Source organism: Ceratotherium simum, chromosome 36 (assembly GCF_057802395.1).
Source record: "Ceratotherium simum simum isolate JZ-2026a chromosome 36, ASM5780239v1, whole genome shotgun sequence".
In the NCBI taxonomy this organism is placed as follows: domain Eukaryota; kingdom Metazoa; phylum Chordata; class Mammalia; order Perissodactyla; family Rhinocerotidae; genus Ceratotherium; species Ceratotherium simum.
This window is the reverse complement of record NC_141935.1, coordinates 26,950,211-26,967,932: the sequence shown is the minus strand read 5'-3', so window position 1 is coordinate 26,967,932 and position 17,722 is coordinate 26,950,211. Positions and strand designations below refer to the sequence as shown.

General features: G+C 45.1%; 1 protein-coding gene across 2 annotated transcripts in view; it reads right to left on the bottom strand.

Annotated features, from left to right (window-relative positions):
- Positions 1-17,722, bottom strand: part of FMN2 (formin 2) — a 346,386-nt gene that overhangs the window by 313,965 nt on the left and 14,699 nt on the right. For both annotated transcript variants that reach the window (XM_087424460.1, XM_087424461.1), the window contains exon 2: positions 4,106-4,272. In XM_087424460.1, coding sequence (XP_087280586.1) covers positions 4,106-4,272 — 167 coding nt within the window. The remainder of the gene's footprint in view (positions 1-4,105; positions 4,273-17,722) is intronic.

Here is a 17,722-nt window from a genome sequence, read left to right as displayed (position 1 = left end):
GTGATGACACTATCAGAGAATAAGAAGTCAGGTGACAGTTTCTAGGTCCCAGATTAGTAACGGAAATGGAAAAAGATACTGGACAATGCTCATAGGCCCTTACAGGAGCGTATTCGTCCTTTGTTTTATGAACACACACGGCTATGAAGAGGGTTGTCTCTCCTTGTGGTGGCTGAAATAATTGTGAGTATCATGGCCCTAATTTTGATCAGCTAATAAAGTCAATAACATTCCACCCAGCAAAAAGCAAAAGCTGGGGCCAGCCCAGTGGCGCAAGCGGTTAAGTGCGCACGCTCCACTGCGGTGGCCCGGGGTTCGCCAGTTCGGATCCCAGGCGTACACCGACACACCGCTTGGCAAGCCATGCTGTGGCAGTGTCCCACATAAAGTAGAGGAAGATGGGCATGGATGTTAGCCCAGGGCCAGTCTTCCTCAGCCAAAAAAAAAAAAAAAAAAAAAAAAAGAGGAGGATTGGCAGATGTTAGCACAGGGCTGATCTTCCTCACAAAAAAAAAAAGCTAATGTTTGCCAGGTAATATGCAAGGTATTCATTTTCTAAATAAACAGAACTTTATTCAAGAAAAGTATACAACGAGCACCAGTTCTGTCCTTACAATATTTTCCTCCTAAAATTGATCCATTTCTCCATCCCTACTGTAAACAGCACAGCCACCCACCCAGCTACTTAAAACCAAAAACCGAGAAGTCATCTTTGATTTCCTTTTTCCATTCCCCCACGTCTAAGCCACCAGAAGTCCCACCAGCTCTACTTCCCGAATCCATCCCACACCCACTGACTCTCCTCTCTCTCCCTGGCCACCATCTGACCCCAGCTCCCGCCACCACCTCACTCAACTATGCAACACCCCACCCGGTGCTCCTGCTTCTACGTCTGCCTCCTGCACTCACTCTATTACCCAAAGACCAGGCCGAGTGATCCAGGTGAAATATGGGACAAATATGTTCTTCCCCTGCACAAAACCTTCCAAAAGCTCCCAACTCAAAAAAAAAATCCATATTCCTTCCATGGCTTTCAAGACGCTGAACATTCTGGCTCCTGAGTCCTTTCTGTCCTCATCTCAGGAAACTTCAGCTACACAGGCCCTCAGGCTGTGCCTTGCTTAGGTCAGGACTGCCCTCTGGCCAGGACCTTTGCACTTGCCACTTGAGCTTCCTGGAAGGACCTTCCCTCCAGCCTCACCTCATGGCTGCTTAGCGAGGCATCCCTCCAGATTCACCCTTCCCCACCCCCATTCACTCTCTCGTATTACTCGGTTTTCTTTCCTTCATAACACATATTAGAATCTGATATACATCCATTATCTATGCTTTCATATGTTATTGTTTTGTTTTGTTTTTTAATCTGTCTCTCCCCACCGTGAAGATGATATAAATTTTAGGAAAACAGGAATCTCATTTCTCTTGCTCATTGACGTATCTCTGGAGCCTAAAACACTGCCTGGCATGTAGAATGTATTTGGTAAACATTTGTGAATGAATTAACATGATCACTCAAAGCTCTCTGCCTTTTAGCGTTCTTGAAATTTTAAGTTAAAATGTGAGAGAAAATGTGAAGTTCTTTCATATTTAGAAAATGCCACAGAACAGCATTTCTAAAGCAAAATGTTAGGCCCTAAAAATGTATTAATAACCTGGAACTAAATCAAAAGGGTAGACTGAAATAGGTGAATCCATCAATGGCATCAAATCAAACCTCCGTTGCTCTAACCCCCATGTGTGAGAGGAGAGGGGAGGGCGGGGTGCTCTCGGGGAAGGGCACAGAATCAGGGTGGGAAGAGTCCAGTCATGAGCTTATTCCCACAGGGTGTTCTGTCTCGAAGGCAACTGTCCTCAAGAGAACTGTTGGTTAGAAACCCTCCCAGCGGCGATTTTCTGGAAATCAGCAGAGAGACTAATTATCACAAACTTCTCTCCCCACAGATAAGTGCATTCCTCCCCATTCCCTCACTAATCCCTCATCTACACAACTCCTGTATTGTTACCTGTTCTGGGTTTGAAGAAGACCCTTGGACAATGCGTACAATGAACGCACCCTTCTGTTCCTAAACTGCTGTTGAAGTACCTGGCTAACGTTTCTTACTAGAGGACCTGTAATTTTGTATTTGTTTTGTGTTCAGTTTGGCAGGGGAAGTAGAGAGGAAGTACAGAGCCAAGGAATAAAGTAAGAAGAAAATGCAATCACAGGACATTGGGGAAAGAAATGCCCCATTCCGAGGCAATTACTTCAGACAATATTACAGGATTTTATTTATTCGTAGTTTGCTTTTTACTCTCTAAGCCACACCCAGTGGCCCTTCAGAAGGACGAGGCTGGGAGGAGCCCCTAGTCTCCCTTACACAAGGGTGGAGTGAGTGGAGATAAGCAGCAGCCAGTTCAGTGATTAAAAAAATAGGATTAACTATTCTTTTCAGTTTATTCCAACTCCACATTTATTGACTGAGAAGACTGTTTACTTCTGAGTTTTAAGAGAGGAAAATGCAGTCAATTTGGGAAGAGTTTAACCAAAAAGCAACCATTAGACATGGCTCGTATTTGCCTTTGTTTCTCCCACACATATTTTAATTCCAGCTTGCAAATTGTTATATCTTCTAGAACAAAGCTCTACAGCACTTTTAGGCCTCCACAGTCCCCAGGTTCTGTCTCTATAATAACACACACCTCTCGTAAAGGACAAAGGAAAAGGGAGGAAAAATTTAAATTATCCGATTCTTCCCACAGAGAAAAAGATCTACCAGGCAGTGATTGGCTATCATGTCATTAAAAAATAAATGAATAAGCAAATTTTAAGCTTCATGAGTCACAGCACATCCAGGGGAATCTACTGGCACAAGGAGGAAGATCTCACAATACTTCATGTGATTTATTTTCCTCATACTGAAGGGAGATCAGGAAGACGACAGGTTGTAGTGGGTAAAGAAGAGGAAGAAGAAAAACAGGCACACAGAGACATTTTGTTATTGATGATCGTATCTTAATCTCAGCCAGGGCTCATTTTCATTGTCTTTCAAACTCATCATTATTTCCATCCTTGATCAATAGCATACACACTGAAGAGGCTAATAAGGGGGCGCACTCAGAAGCAATGGAACAAATGAAACTAACTCATCTGGATAAGAACCCATTACTCGGGCCGGCCCTGTGGCTTAGCGGTTAAGTGCGCGCGCTCCGCTGCTGGCGGCCCAGGGTTCGGATCCCGGGCGCGCACCGAGGAACCGCTTGTCTGGCCATGCTGAGGCCGCGTCCCACATACAGCAACTAGAAGGATGTGCAGCTATGACATACAACTATCTACTGGGGCTTTGGGGGAAAAATAAATAAATAAATAAATAAATAAATTTAAAAAAAAAAAGAACCCATTACTCTACCTCCCAGGTTCTGAGCTCCATACAAGTAAGTTAACCAGACCTTCAACTTTCTTACAAGAAATTCATACATGAGAATTCCTCTATACCTGGGTTTTAGCTGCCTACCCATCACAACCAATGTCACACATGGACCACATACCTGAGAAAGATTAGTAATACTCTGGCTTGAAAATGACAAGCCAGCTGTGCTGATACTCATTATGAGTTATGACCATACCTTTGGAACTACTGTTCAGCCCTGGAACTCTCTGGGTGAATGGGAGCTGGGGGAGAAAGCAGACAAGGCTGCTTCGTGTCAACATGTAGCACACAGAGGAGTTATGAGCACACTGAAACAGCGTCTAGGGCCCATGGAAACCTGCGCCCCCCTGGGACAAACCTCTTCCCTACGGAGCAGCTTCTGAAGGAACATCTATGACCAGAAAGGTCAGAAATACTGACTCAGACCACTTTACAGTCATCACTGATTAAAGCAGGCTAGAAAACCATCCAGAGTGGCCATCTGTTCAGCAAAGGAGGTTTGGCAAATAGACTTATGAATACCCTAGTCCAAAAGGAAAGCGTAGAAACAGACACACCGAGCTGCCCAGCAGCTGAGGGGAGGATGGCCTGCATCACGTGTTGGATTTTAAACTACAGGGTGACTGGGCAGACACACATCACAGCTGCCATTTCGACTGCAACCTGCCTCACGGACAGGAGTGAGTTCTCCTACTTACGTCAAAGGGCGCTGAACTCGCGGGGGCATTCTGGCGACACGGCTCCCTGAAGCAGTCACTGAAAGGAAGCAGAAGACCCATGGCGATGATCCGGGAGCAAAACTTCTCCGCTTCTTCCGGGGGCCCGTTCTCCTGCTGGCTGAACAGCTTCTCCAGCAAAGTTCGCCCTGCGGAGGAAACACAGTCGTTAGAGGGAGCGCGGGCAGATCAGCTGGCTCAGAACTCTCCAGAGGAGAGAAGCCAGGTGCACACAGCCAGTGAGCAAGGCCGTCGCCAAGGCTACTGACAGGCGCGGAAGCAGCCTCTCAAACTCAGAAAACTGCAGTCTGAGGCCTGGGACCCCACAAGGGAAAGGGTAGCTCTGGTTTGCTCTTCCCTCCCCCAAAATACCTCCTGCCCCAAAAGAGGATGCGCCCCGCTGTGGGCCACACATCTTCCATCTGAAGCAGCACCCCAGCCTCCTAGATTTCATTGGTAATCTTCCTTCCTCTCTTGTCGACTCTGCTGAGGGCTCTCTGAGGAAGCAGCGAGTGACCACCATGTGGGCTAGGACATGTCTGGGACATTCGCGGTCTCAGGCATGGCGATGGAGAGGGCCAGGGAATGAGGAGACAGGGAGGCAGGCAAAGGCGCCAACTATGAGCACGGAAGAGAGCTGGCCAGCAAAATAAGTCACCTGAAGAGCAAAGTGAGAGAGAGAAACAATGTTCTCACACACCTCAGAACCATAACTCTAGGGTGGGTCCCAACCTCAGTGTTTTACAATTTCCCTACAAGAGACAAGAGAAGAGAGGCACAAGGAGGAGAGGACACCAGCTGAGGACCCCAGAGGGCCCGGGCCACCCAGTCCGGGGGTCTCAACTCCGGCTGCTCCTCGACTCCCCTGGGGAGAAGAGGGTGACAGGAAGCAGGATTGGGCATCAGGATGTTACTGGTGACCCAGCGGTTCTCACGTCAGCCAGAGCTGAGAGCCACAGGTCTGGTCCCTCCGCCATTTCTTAATTTTATTTATTTATTTTTCTCCCAAAGCCCCAGTAGATAGTTGTATGTCATAGCTGCACATCCTTCTAGTTGCTGTATGTGGGACGCGGCCTCAGCATGGCCAAAGAAGTGGTGCGTCGGTGTGCGCCCGGGATCCGAACCCGGGCCGCCAGCAGCAGAGCGTGCACACTTAACCGCTAAGCCACAGGGCTGGCCCCCATCCTCCATTTCTGACACCACTCGCGCTCTCCTTTACTTAGCTGGTTCCTGCATTAATCAACTGCAGTAGAAGAAACAGAAAATGTCCAGGGTCCCTTCCAGGGCCACACTGTTCTCTCAAGTTCTTACCCTACTCCTGGCCCTCCCTCTAATTAGCGGATTCATTCTTCAAAGTTGGATGAAAATCATTTTCCAGAATAACCTCTAGTGACCCCCTTCCACACTCTTTGGGCACCTTTCATAGCTCTTCCTGTGTAATTAATTAATTGTGCAATTATTTGTTTAATGTCTACCCTCCTTACTAAAACATACACTCTAACAGCCAGCATGTATCCTGCAAACCTGGCCACCAGCGCAGAAGAAGCATCAATAAACATTTTGAGGATTTCTGAATAAATACAGAGCTATGATTCTGTGACAAAGAGTCATTTGCATCATGGTCAGAACTGGACATGAGGGCCGGTCCCGTGGCTTAGCGGTTAAGTGTGCGCACTCGGCTACTGGCAGCCCGGGTTCGGATCCCGGGCATGCACCGACGCACCGCTCATCTGGCCATGCTGAGGCGGGGTCCCACGTACAGCAACTAGAAGGATGTGCAGCTATGACATACAGCTATCTACTGGGGCTTTGGGGGAAAAAATAAATAAATAAAATTTTTAAAAAAAAAAAAAAACAACTGGACATGAAATATCAGTCTAGACCAGGGGTCAGCAGGCTTTTTCTATAAAGGGCCAAATAGTAAATATTTTCGGCTTTGAGGGCCACAGAAGGTCTCTGTTGCATATTCTTCTTTATTTTTGTTTTGTTTTTAACGTAAATTTGTTTTTAGTTTAAAAATGTAAAACGTATCCTTAACTTGGGGCTGTGCAAACCAGACCCGGGTCTATATTTCAGTTACAAACCTAAATTTCAAATGTATAAATGTTCAATTCTGTCAGGACACTAGGGATGTGATTTTCGTGCCTCTTCCTATCTTTCTTTGTTAAACAAAACTAATTTCAAAATCTACCTCTGATATGTGAATGACAAAGCAGAGCAAAACAGGCCTCTCTGTTTTCCCCATTCCTTTAGGTCACTAGAGAACATTCTGTAGTCTCCCAGAACATTTTTTTTTTCTTGTGAGGAGGACCAGCTCTGAGCTAACATCCAATGCCAATCCTCCTCTTTTTTTGCTGAGGGAGACTGGCCCTGGGCTAACATCCGTGCCCATCTTCCTCTACTTTATATGGGACGCTGCCACAGCATGGCTTAACAAGCAGTGCATTGGTGCACGCTCGGGATCCGAACCGGCGAACCCCGGGCCACCGCAGTGCAGCGCGTGCACCCAACCCCTTGCGCCACCGGGCCAGCCCCTCCCAGGACATTTTTTGAGGGGAAATAAAGGATTTTTTTTTTTTCCCTACAGAACTTAAGTGTGTCTGCACCTAACTGGAGCCAAGCACCTAGGAAACCAAACCGCTTCCCTCAATTCTCAAGTGATTAATTATCATTACAGTATAGCCATTTTACATATCTTACGGTAAGACTGAAAACAGCCAGAAAACTAATTAGTTCTTTCCTACAACTCAGACATTGCGTATGAGAAAATAAGGGAGACAGGGTCTTGTGTGTGTGTGTGTGTGTGTAAATGTGTATGTGCATATCAAGCCAAAAAGTATCAAAAGCGGTCACAGAACAATGTGGGCAAGAGGGAAGCATAAACCCCAGGACTTCAGTTCTCTGATGAGCAAACACTCCTCAATCCTCAATCCTCATCCAGGTTTCTCAGTCACAACACCACTGACACCTCGGGCCAGACGATTCTGTGTTGTGGGGGCTTGTCCTGTGCACTGTAGGATGTTCAGCAGCATCCCCGGCCTCTACCCACTAGATGCCAGCAGCACAACCTCCCACCTCTAGCTGTAACAGCCAGAAACATCTCCAGACATTGCCACATGTCCCCTGGGGGCAAAATCTCCCCAGTTGAGACCCCGCCTTCACCTCCCTCTGAAAGGAACTTCACCTCCTGCATCAGTGTGAACCTGGCTGCCCCTTGAGTCCTCCTCTTCAGTCCACCCAGACGGAGACATTTATGTCAAATCCCATATGCCGTAGGGACAGGAAGTGGTGGGTGACTTCCTCCTTCCCCAGGAGCACTTTCAAACGACTTGTTCTCCTTCCAAACCGCCAGCTGGATCACCTGCCATCCCTCTCCTCTCCGCCATCCACTAACCTCTTGTCATTCCCTCCCCCCATTCACTAAATCCTTCCCTCCTGACCCCACTGCCCTATTTTCCACCTCTACTCCTGTCATCACTGTCACCGAGACTCAGGGAGACAACTCATCCCAGACCTTGAATCCTTGCCTCCAGTCAGTGTTTCCTCCCCCGCTGCTAGTGACCCACTCCCATGTCACTATCAAGACCAGCACCCCCTCCACAAGCCCAATGTCACAGTTGACTCCAGCCCTCCAGTGGCCACCTGTCCCCTCAGAGTAAAATCAGACTCCTCACATGACTAAGGAGGCCCCTCCCCACCCCCTGCCCTCACTCCTCCCTCACTCTGCTCTCGCCTACTGGCTTCTCCTCCTCAAACACTCTGAGCTCCCTGTCCCCTCGCGGCCTTCCGACTAGGACGCTCTTCCCCAGTGACTGCACGACTCTCCCCCTTTCATTTCATTCAAGTCTCTGCTCAGTTGTCACCTCCACCGAGAGCACCTCCTGACCACCTTTCTAACACAGCACACCTGTCACTTTTCCCATCGTTCCCCTCTCTTCTTCAGAGAGCTTGGCCCTGGAATTTATGTGAGTCTGTGGTCTGTCTCCTCCCCATGGAATGTAGGCGCCATTTTTGCAGACTCTGCCATTCGGTCACCACCTTTTACCCAGGACCTCAAGGAGGGCCTGGCACAGAGTAGGTGATCAACTAATTTTTGATCATAGAGGAATCAATATATGTACAAATGCCGGAAGGAACATCTAATTCCTGGCCACTACCTTCTATCCTTTCAGCTCTTACTCTAGAGCCCTCTCTAAATCTCCATCCTCCACACGGCCCTTGAATCAGTCATTCCTACCCCTGCGGCATGGTCCATCGTTCCTTCCTCACGAGCCTGCATTCCACGTTCCACCACTACAATCAAATCCCTGAACACTTCAGCTCCCTCGGCCCCCTCCCTCCATCATGTCGGCCTGGTAAAACCACAACTCGTTCCCGTCTAGCCATCCATCTTCTCTTTGCCTGCACCTGAGCACCTCAACACTGTGACAAAGAGACACACGTGTGGCCTGTGTTCACTTGAAGATCATGACGTAAACCTCATTAAGCCCAACTCTGCTCTGCATTCTCATCTGAGCTTCCAGTCACCAGTACAACTTTATACACCTTCTCCCCCCTTATCCCACTCTTTCAATGATGAGATGATGATCTTCTCAAATACTTTATTGAGACAATGGAAGAATCCAGGACAAACTGCAGATACACAAAACGCCCACCCCTGCACCTTCTCTGCCTTCCTCCTCGCAGAGGACACAGGCCCTGCTCCAGACAAGAGCAAGCAAGCTCTTCCCCGTGTGTTGGGATCAAATTCCTTGTTACATGCTCAGGACTTCACCTCTGTAACTGGTCCTTCTCTCTCTCTCCTGAATCATGAACATTTCCTTCTTTACTGGACATTTCCAGAATCACACAAAACATGCTTCATTAAAAATAATCTCCCTTGAGCCCACACCACTCCTCACCCCCAGGCACGGCCCCATTTCTCAGTTTCCTTCCACGACAAAACGACCAGCCAGAATCGCCTACACCAGCTCCCTCCAGCCCCTCACTCCTGGCTCAGCCACTCTGATTGGAGAAGTCTAACTTGGAAGTTGAATTTGACTTCGTCCCCACAATGCAACAGAAACTGGTAGCCAACACAGTAGAATAAAATTTCTGTCCTCATCTCACTCAATTTCTTAACCCCTCAAAAATTTTCACTGTTGACTCACTCTTACTCTGTAAAACAGTGTCCTCTCATCTTCATGACCGCCCCCCGCCCCCGTTTTCTCCACCTCACTGGCCATTGTCTCTCTTTACTGGCTTCCCTACTCAACGCGTCAACGTGTGAGTGCTTCCCACTCATCCCGCGGCTTCTTCTCTCAAGTGGTCCTCTATTCACTCCTGCAATCTCACCCAGTCCACGCACACTCATCCCCGGGAAACGGGGCAGGCTTCCATGACTGCAGCAAGTAACAGAGTGTGGCAGCGGTGATGCCACACCTGGACGATTGCACGAGGCAGCTAAGTGAGTCCTGAGGATGTATCAGAGCAGCAGCAGGACTGGGAGAAGATGAGAATTCAAAGGACCACCAAACCAGCAGTGGGTTTACCCATGTTTTTCCTCCAATATCCCTCAACCTGGACTCAAGGTAGCCCGAAACCCAGAAGTGGGCATCAGCATTGACAGAGAAAGCCTTTTTTGGCAATTTGGCAACGAGTCCGTGGTCTTAAAAATATTCACCCCTTGACCCAAAAATTCAACTTTGGAAAATCCATTCTAGGTAAACCTTCAGAGGTATATTCAAAGAGTGATGCAACACGGGGTTATTGTGAAGAGTAAATGAGATAATGCATGTAAAGTGCTCAGCACAGTTCCTGGTTCTATAATAAATGGACTGTTGATAGCAAAAAAAAGTTGAAACGAAAATGTCCAACAATAAAGACATAGGTTAAAAAAAAAAAAGGTGGTTTAAGATACATGACAGCTAATTATACAGCCATTAAAAGTCATGCTACTATTGAAAGAATAATAACACAATTGACTTAAACATACTGAATATATGAAAAAGGATAAGAAAAGTAAAACAGTAGATATCACTGGACAATGCTAGGGTACCAGCCATCACTGAAAACAGAGAATTAACAGGAAATCAATGAAGCATGTCTCCTGCCTGTCCAGTATGAACGGTATTTCAGGCTAATAAAACATACATAGTGGGGCTGGCCCCGTGGTGTAGCAGTTAAGTGCATGCGCTCCGCTGCTGACAGCCCGGGTTCAGATCCGAGGCGTGCACCAATGCACCGCTTGTCAGGCCATGCTGTGGTGGCATCCCCTATAAAGTGGAGGAAGATGGGCATGGATGTTAGCCCAGGGCCAGTCTTCCTCAGCAAAAAGAGGAGGATCGGCAAGGATGTCAGCTCAGGGCCAATCTTCCTCACAACAAAATAATAATAATAAAAATAAATAGCAAATAAAGAAAAGTTTTCAATATAAAAAAATTGCAGCCAAAAAGTGCAAAAGCAATGACAGAATTAGAAAATCACTATTTTCCAATCCCTAATGAATTCATTTTGCAATCCCTAATGGTTCACTTAATGAATGGCAAATGGATGGGAAACCCGTAAGAGAAAAGGTCAATTGAAAAATCTGCAAAGAAGGGATCAAGCTGCCATCGCCGAATCCGAGAATCATTCACAGCTTCAACACAATTGAGAAAAGCAGACATAATGGGCCTCCTGATGTGGGGGATTAGAAAGACACACACTGCCCACCACATACATGTGTTACCCCAACCCCTGGGAAAAGAGAAAAGAGAATTGAGCATGAATCGAATCATGTGTTAGATTGGACCTAACTTCCAGTCTAGGGTATCAGAGAGTTCTGACAATAGACCAGCTACTAGCTAATACTAAACAACGAATTCTATTTGCGTTCAATATAATAATGACATTGTGGCATATTAAGAAGTCCTTTTTGAGACATAAACTGAAGTATTTGAGATTAAAGTAACATGATGCTTGGAATTTGTTCTAAATTATTCCATAAGGGGTGGGGGGTAGAGGAAACTATTTTGGCACTGATAATACTGAAAATTATTGAAGGTGGGGATGGGTACGTGGGCTTCATCATACCTCTACTTTTATGTATGATCAAATTTTCACAATAAATATCCTAAATCACGCTATGAAAAAGATTTAATGAGGGCCTGGCCCAGTGGCGTAGCGCTTAAGTTCACGTGCTCCGCTATGGCAGCCCGGGGTTGGTGGGGTTTGAATCCCGGGTGCGGATCTACGCACCACTCATCAAAGCCTCGAACCATCATTTTATAACTTAGGAAATGGAGGCCCAAGGGTGTTGGGTGTTTTGTCCAAGGTCACACTATCTTTATCACACTATCTTTTATCTTTAGCTGATTTATCACACACATTCCATAGGTAACGTACAGCCTGAAGAAATCTAGAAGGGTATACCCACAGAAAATATTTTTTATAGACTAGAGAATGTTCCCCTTTTTCTGCCCATTCTCTTCCACTGAAAACACATGGCCTCCATCACTAGATTTCAGGAAGTGCATCCAGGGAGAGAGGACGGTGCAGCAGCCGTGAGCTTGAGCCGTGGAAGCCAACGGCCTCGGTGCCCACCCTGGGGCCACCAATGCTCTAGCCACAGCCTCGGACAAGTCACTCAATCTCTCTCAAGCCTCAGTTTCCTTACCTATAGCTGGAAATAACCACCCTCATTACCTCCTAGGACTGTTGTGAGAATTAAGCAAAATAATTTTTGTAAGAGGCTTAATACAGTGCCCAATAAATGTTGCCTATTATTATTTTTATCAAGATACAGTTCAAAGGCTCTGCACTTGTAAATGCAGGAAATAAAAATCTGGTTCAACTTAAAGGAAGGAAATCATAAGTAAACAATGGAATCACGGAATATACCCATAATCTAAAAACTTTAGAAAAAGTATAATAAGCAAGGTGATTGCAGATTAAAATATCTTCATTCACCAAGTATGGGGGTTGTTTTAACATTCAGTGGATTTTAATTATCTCAACAAGTAATACTGAAGACTCTGCTTGCTAGAATTCCTAACTTCTGTTTAAAAAAAAAATCTTTCATTGTCTGTTTTACTATATTTATTAAATTCATGGTAAAAATAACATTAACCCAATGACAGTCAGGGAATTTACTAGTCACCAATGCTCTCCAGTTGTTTCTGCACTGCTCCCTCCTCCTCCCCCACAGAGGCTTACACACCCGAGTTAATAAGGAGCATGAACTTTAGCACGCGGAACAGCTTTGCGGCCATACGCCATCTACAAACACTCCTCTTGCATTGCTAAGCAAAAATCCCAGGGCTAGATGAACATGGAAACAACAGCCCAGGGAAGTCGTAGAGACCAGTGACATCACAACAAAGGGAGTGATCCTCTCGCACACGAGGAAGTGAGACCATCTGTCCCTGCACTGGGGTTCTGTGGAGCGGTGAGCAGTGACACTATAAAAAGTAGAAAACCTTTTATGTGGACAGAACTATATAATGTAAAGGGCATTTCCACTTCTATTGTCAGCTTTGTGAAGCAGAGCAAGGATCTACCACCACAATTTCAAAGACTAACAGAGGAACGAAAAGGTTCTAGGCTCTGCCTGAGGTCGTCAGACTGGAAAATGGCAGAGCCAAAGCCAGATGCACACTCTGCTCTCCTCATTTTCATTCCAGGGATCTTCCACTTCTGAGTGGGCCAGCAACTCTGGGACGGCTTCTGTATTAAGATATAACAGAAACAGATCACGTGGTCTGTGCCCTGTAGGGGCTGACAATCCAGTCACAGTGACCACAGCTCAAGAAGGAACACTTTCACAGCAGTCTATTTAGGACACATCATCTTAATTAAGCATCCTTAGTGGAACTGGGAGGGAAAAAGCAGCAAAAACAAGCTGTGAAACACTTAGGGGTCTACCATTTGCCAAAGAGTGTCCTAGATCCAACAGAGCATAGCAAGGACAAATACACACTCCCCATCCTTAACCACTCATAACATAACAGGACAACGTAGGCGGATCCCCTTGCAGAAGAGGCGCGGGTACAGGCTCCTAACTGCTGATAATGCAGAGCGACAAGAGCCTTGGGCTCTTTCTGCATTTGCCAGAGAAAAGACAGTATCCAAACGGGAACAGAAACCTTCAATATGGAAGCCTTCCCGTGAGACAAAAGGAGACTTTTGTCCACTAGCCTTGAGGACGCATGTAACTTTTCTGTTTTTATTGAACCCAAATACTAATAACTTTTTGTTGTTATTAGGACTAAATTACTCAGTGACAGACTACTACTTTTAATTTACAGTATTTTAGAGCCAGAAGAAACCTTACAGATTATTTGGCTCCATCCCCTAATTTTGCCTATAAAGAAATCAAAGCCTGAATACTTGAGTAATATATCCAAGGTCATACATGGGGAGGGCTAAGTGTGAGTTTGTGTTGTTTTATGTCCCATAATATCACTCATTTATTTTTTTTTTTAAAGATTTTATTTATTTTATTTTTTCCCCCCAAAGCCCCAGTAGATAGTTGTATGTCACAGCTGCACATCCTTCTAGTTGCTGTATGTGGGACTCGGCCTCAGGATGGACGGAGAAGTGGTGCCTCGATGCGCACCCGGGATCCGAACCCGGGCCACCAGCATTGCAGCGCGCGCACTTAACCACCAAGCCACAGGGCCGGCCGTATATCACTCATTTATAATCATCTGTTTTAAATATATTTTTTAACAGCCTACAAACACGTCACTGATTTTTTTCTCCTTTTGTGGTTTTTTTTTTTTTTTTTTTTTTTTGTGAGGAGATCAGCCCTGAGCTAACATCTGGCAATCCTCCTCTTTCCTTGCTGAGGAAGACTGGCCCTGGGCTAACATCCATGCCCATCTTCCTCCACTTTATATGGGATGCCGCCACAGCATGGCTTGCCAAGCGGTGCGTCGGTGCGCGCCTGGGATCCGAACCGGCAAACCCCGGGCCGCCGCAGCAGAGTGCGCGCACTTAACCACTTGCACCACCGGGCCGGCCCCCGTTTTGTGTATTTTTTAATGACTGAAAGATCAGAATATAATTGCTATATTTTGAAAGGTGTCAACATAGGTTTCTGTTTCTTCCAAGCCACATATCTTATACAAAATGAGAACTAAACAGAAGTCTCACTATGTTAAACCTTTTTCTGCTCTTATAAGCTCAGATGTATCTAATAAACTAATCTAATAAACTTCCTCTGGAAGACCATAGTATCTATCAAATGAAATAAGAGGAAATGAGGTTGCTGACAAGCAAATCCAGAGTTAGATATTAATGAGACTTGCTTAAGTTTATGATGTCAGTGAATGCAGAGCTAGCACATATTATGTATCGTCACATACCAATGGCCTGTGGTGGGTAAATAAGAAAAAACAGAAAAGGAAGGCCAATTATGATAGAATAGAAATTAACAAGTCTAGTTTCTACATCCAAAATGCTGCAAGTTTTACAGTAAAAGGAAAACTCTTATCACTATAAATATCTCAGATTGTCTGAAGAAAAGAAGACAAAAGTAGTCAACTGTCCGGACAAGTCATAGGAGGGACAAGTCACAGGACACATGAGGATTGCCGACCCCCGGGCCCCACCTGGAGAGAAGATGACCACAGGTCACAAAGGGATTCCAACAAAAAGGAGGACGAAGCTCCCTACTGCCCCCGGAGTGATCAGAACTCTTGGAACCATGGATAGCCCGGATTGAGACACTCTCACAGGAAGCTCCCTTCCTCTGAGCACATCATCAGGCTCAAAATTCCAGGTAAGGAAGGAACACTCAGATATTTTAACTTCATAAAACCCTTGCGGATTGGGCGCAGATTTGCCGATTTCCTATCTGAGTCCTCAACAGTAAGTGCCTATAACACGTCTTCATAACGGTTTTAACGAAGCTGACTGCTCTGTGTGGTGAACTGGGACTCACATTTTGTGCATTTCTGTTCCCTAACACTGAGAATATGGAGAAGAACAGTAAAAAATATGTTCGACATCAGTTACAATGGAACGCCACACTGAGACAGAGCATTCAAAAAGGGACTTGGTAATAGGGAGCTCCGACCACAGTCACCACACAGTCTATTGCAATTTATATAAACTTAAAGTTCAATTTTGGCCTCCATCAAAGCTTTTTTTCTGGGGAAGCAGAAAAAAAGAAACTATGTGACTTCAATTAATCAAGGGCTGAAATATGCCAAGAATAAACTGAGAAACTTAATCTAATAAATCGAATAAAATTGGCCAAGGAATAACACAGAACTATGACTATGACTACCAACCATTTTTCAGGACCTCTGCTAGAATACGGATTTCTTTGGTACTTTCTTAAAAAGATCATGAAACAAATCAAAGTTCAAAGGAAAAATTTACAGAAATGTCAGAAGGAAAATGCTTTAAAAGAAAAAACCATTTTATCTATTAAGTTAAATCCATAAAAGTGAATCTAATAAATGGCAGCTTTCAAATACATCTGGCTGAAGAGTTTTTTCCATATTTAAAGTAGTCTCAAACAAAATGAATGAGACATACAGACCATAGCTGCTGCTCTTACCAGTGAGGTCAATCATCATTGACTCTTCTAGAAGGAACATTAGTGGTCATCAAGTTCAGCCTCTCCAGGGTGTGACCACCCCAATACAGCTCCATCCGGTCTCTGTTTGAACATCTCCAGTGAAGAGTGAAGTCGCTCTTCTCCAGACCACCCGCTAAAGGCCGGACATTCCATAAGGGACAGCCTCCCTGACGTTGAGATGAATCACACAAACTGCTAGCAAATCCAGCTCCTGCTTCCTGAACACATTCAATTTTCCGCTTGAATATAAATCTCAGGTTTAAAATTTGTCCCAGTAGTCAATGGAGAGCCACTGAATAAATCTGAGAAGAGCATTAAAAATTCTCCTGAAAAGGAGGGGATGAGTATTTAAAAAAAATTTTTTTTGTTGGAGGTATATTCTAACAGGATTAGTAACTGGCTGGAAGAAGGAGGAAGCATGAGGAACTTGGCTAACTTGCACCACTCCCAGATTTTTGGCTTAAGAAACTGGGTAAAGGGTTGTGCCAGATGCTATTACCATCCACAGTGGCAGGCAATAAATAAGGGAGCTGGCTGGTTTGGAGGAAAGAGAAGTTCAGGTTGGATCTACTGCCATATCCATATGAAGATTTTTAAAGGCAATAGGAAATTTGCATCTGGAATTCGCAAGAGATCTGAGCCAGAAATTTGAATTTGGAGTCACCAACATGTGTGGAAAGGATTCCCAAGGGTGGGTGTTTAGATGGGCGAAATATGAAGCCTGGTGGAAATCAGCATTTAGTCAGCAAGAGGTAGGTGGAAGAAGATGTTCAAATGGCAGCCCAAAATGTAGAAGGGAAACCAGTGAGAAGTACACAATGGAAACCAAGGCTTAGGTGTTTTTCTGATTGGGTAAAAAATATTAAACAGTTCTATAAGCGATCCTTTTTAAGTATTTTAAATAATTAGAGATTTTTATTAATGTTGAGTGTCAAACACAACCTACTAAATTCAAATGTTAATAATGTTTCTGGATTTGGGGATTATGGCTCCCCAAAGAGAGCATGGACTCACGAAAACTGATCATACACAACATGAACAAGAAAGCCATAATAATTTCAACAGAATCTACACAACGTATACTATGTTCTATAATTATGTCTCAACTATTTTGCTGTAAAAAAATAAATGACTATCTTTAAAATCCCATATGATTACTGTGATATTGTGATTTATAATAAGAAATACATGTTTGGTCTTCGTCCAGTTTCTGGGACTGAGCTCCTAAAACCCTTGGAATTTCCTAAGGGCTAAGAACAATAATGGGGTCTTGATATTCATAACAACCCCCTTTCAATCACATCTGAGTTTATGTTACTGAGGTGACTTTTGGAAGCACCTAAGAATGGGGGCTGGTTGCCAGGGGAACCAGCCCTGTGATTGGAGGGTTGGAACTTTCAGTCTCACCCCCCTGATCTCCAGGGAGGAGAGAGGAGCTGGAGATTGAGTTCAATCGCCAATGGTCAATGATTTGGTCAATCATGTCTACGTAATGAAGCCACCATAAAAAACCAAAAGGAGGGGGTTGGCAGAGCTTCCGGGTTGGTGAACACACAGAGATTGAGGGAATGGCACTCAGAGAGCACAAGAGCTCCTCCCCCTTTCCCCATACCTTACCCTACTCATCTCTTCATCTGGCTGTTCTTGAGTTATATTCTTTATAATAAACTTGTCATCTAGTAAGTAAAATGTTTCTCTGAGTTCTGTGAGCTGCTCTAGCAAATTAACGGAACCAAAGGAGGGGGGCGTTAGAACCTACAGCTGGTTGGTCAGAAACCCAGGTGACAACCTGGACTTTTGACTGACATCTGAAGAGGGGGCAGGCTTGTAGGACTGAGCCCTTAACGTGTGGGATCTGAAGCTATCTCCAGGTAGTCAGTGTCAGAATTGAGTTGAATTGTGGTGTTGCAGAGAACTGCTTGGTGGTGTGGGGGAAAAAATCCACACGTCGGAGCTGGTGACAGAATCTTAACTATAAACTATAGATTTATATAGTTATACTAACTAACCTTCAGGGTTAAAAAATATTCATAAGGAAAATCATACAA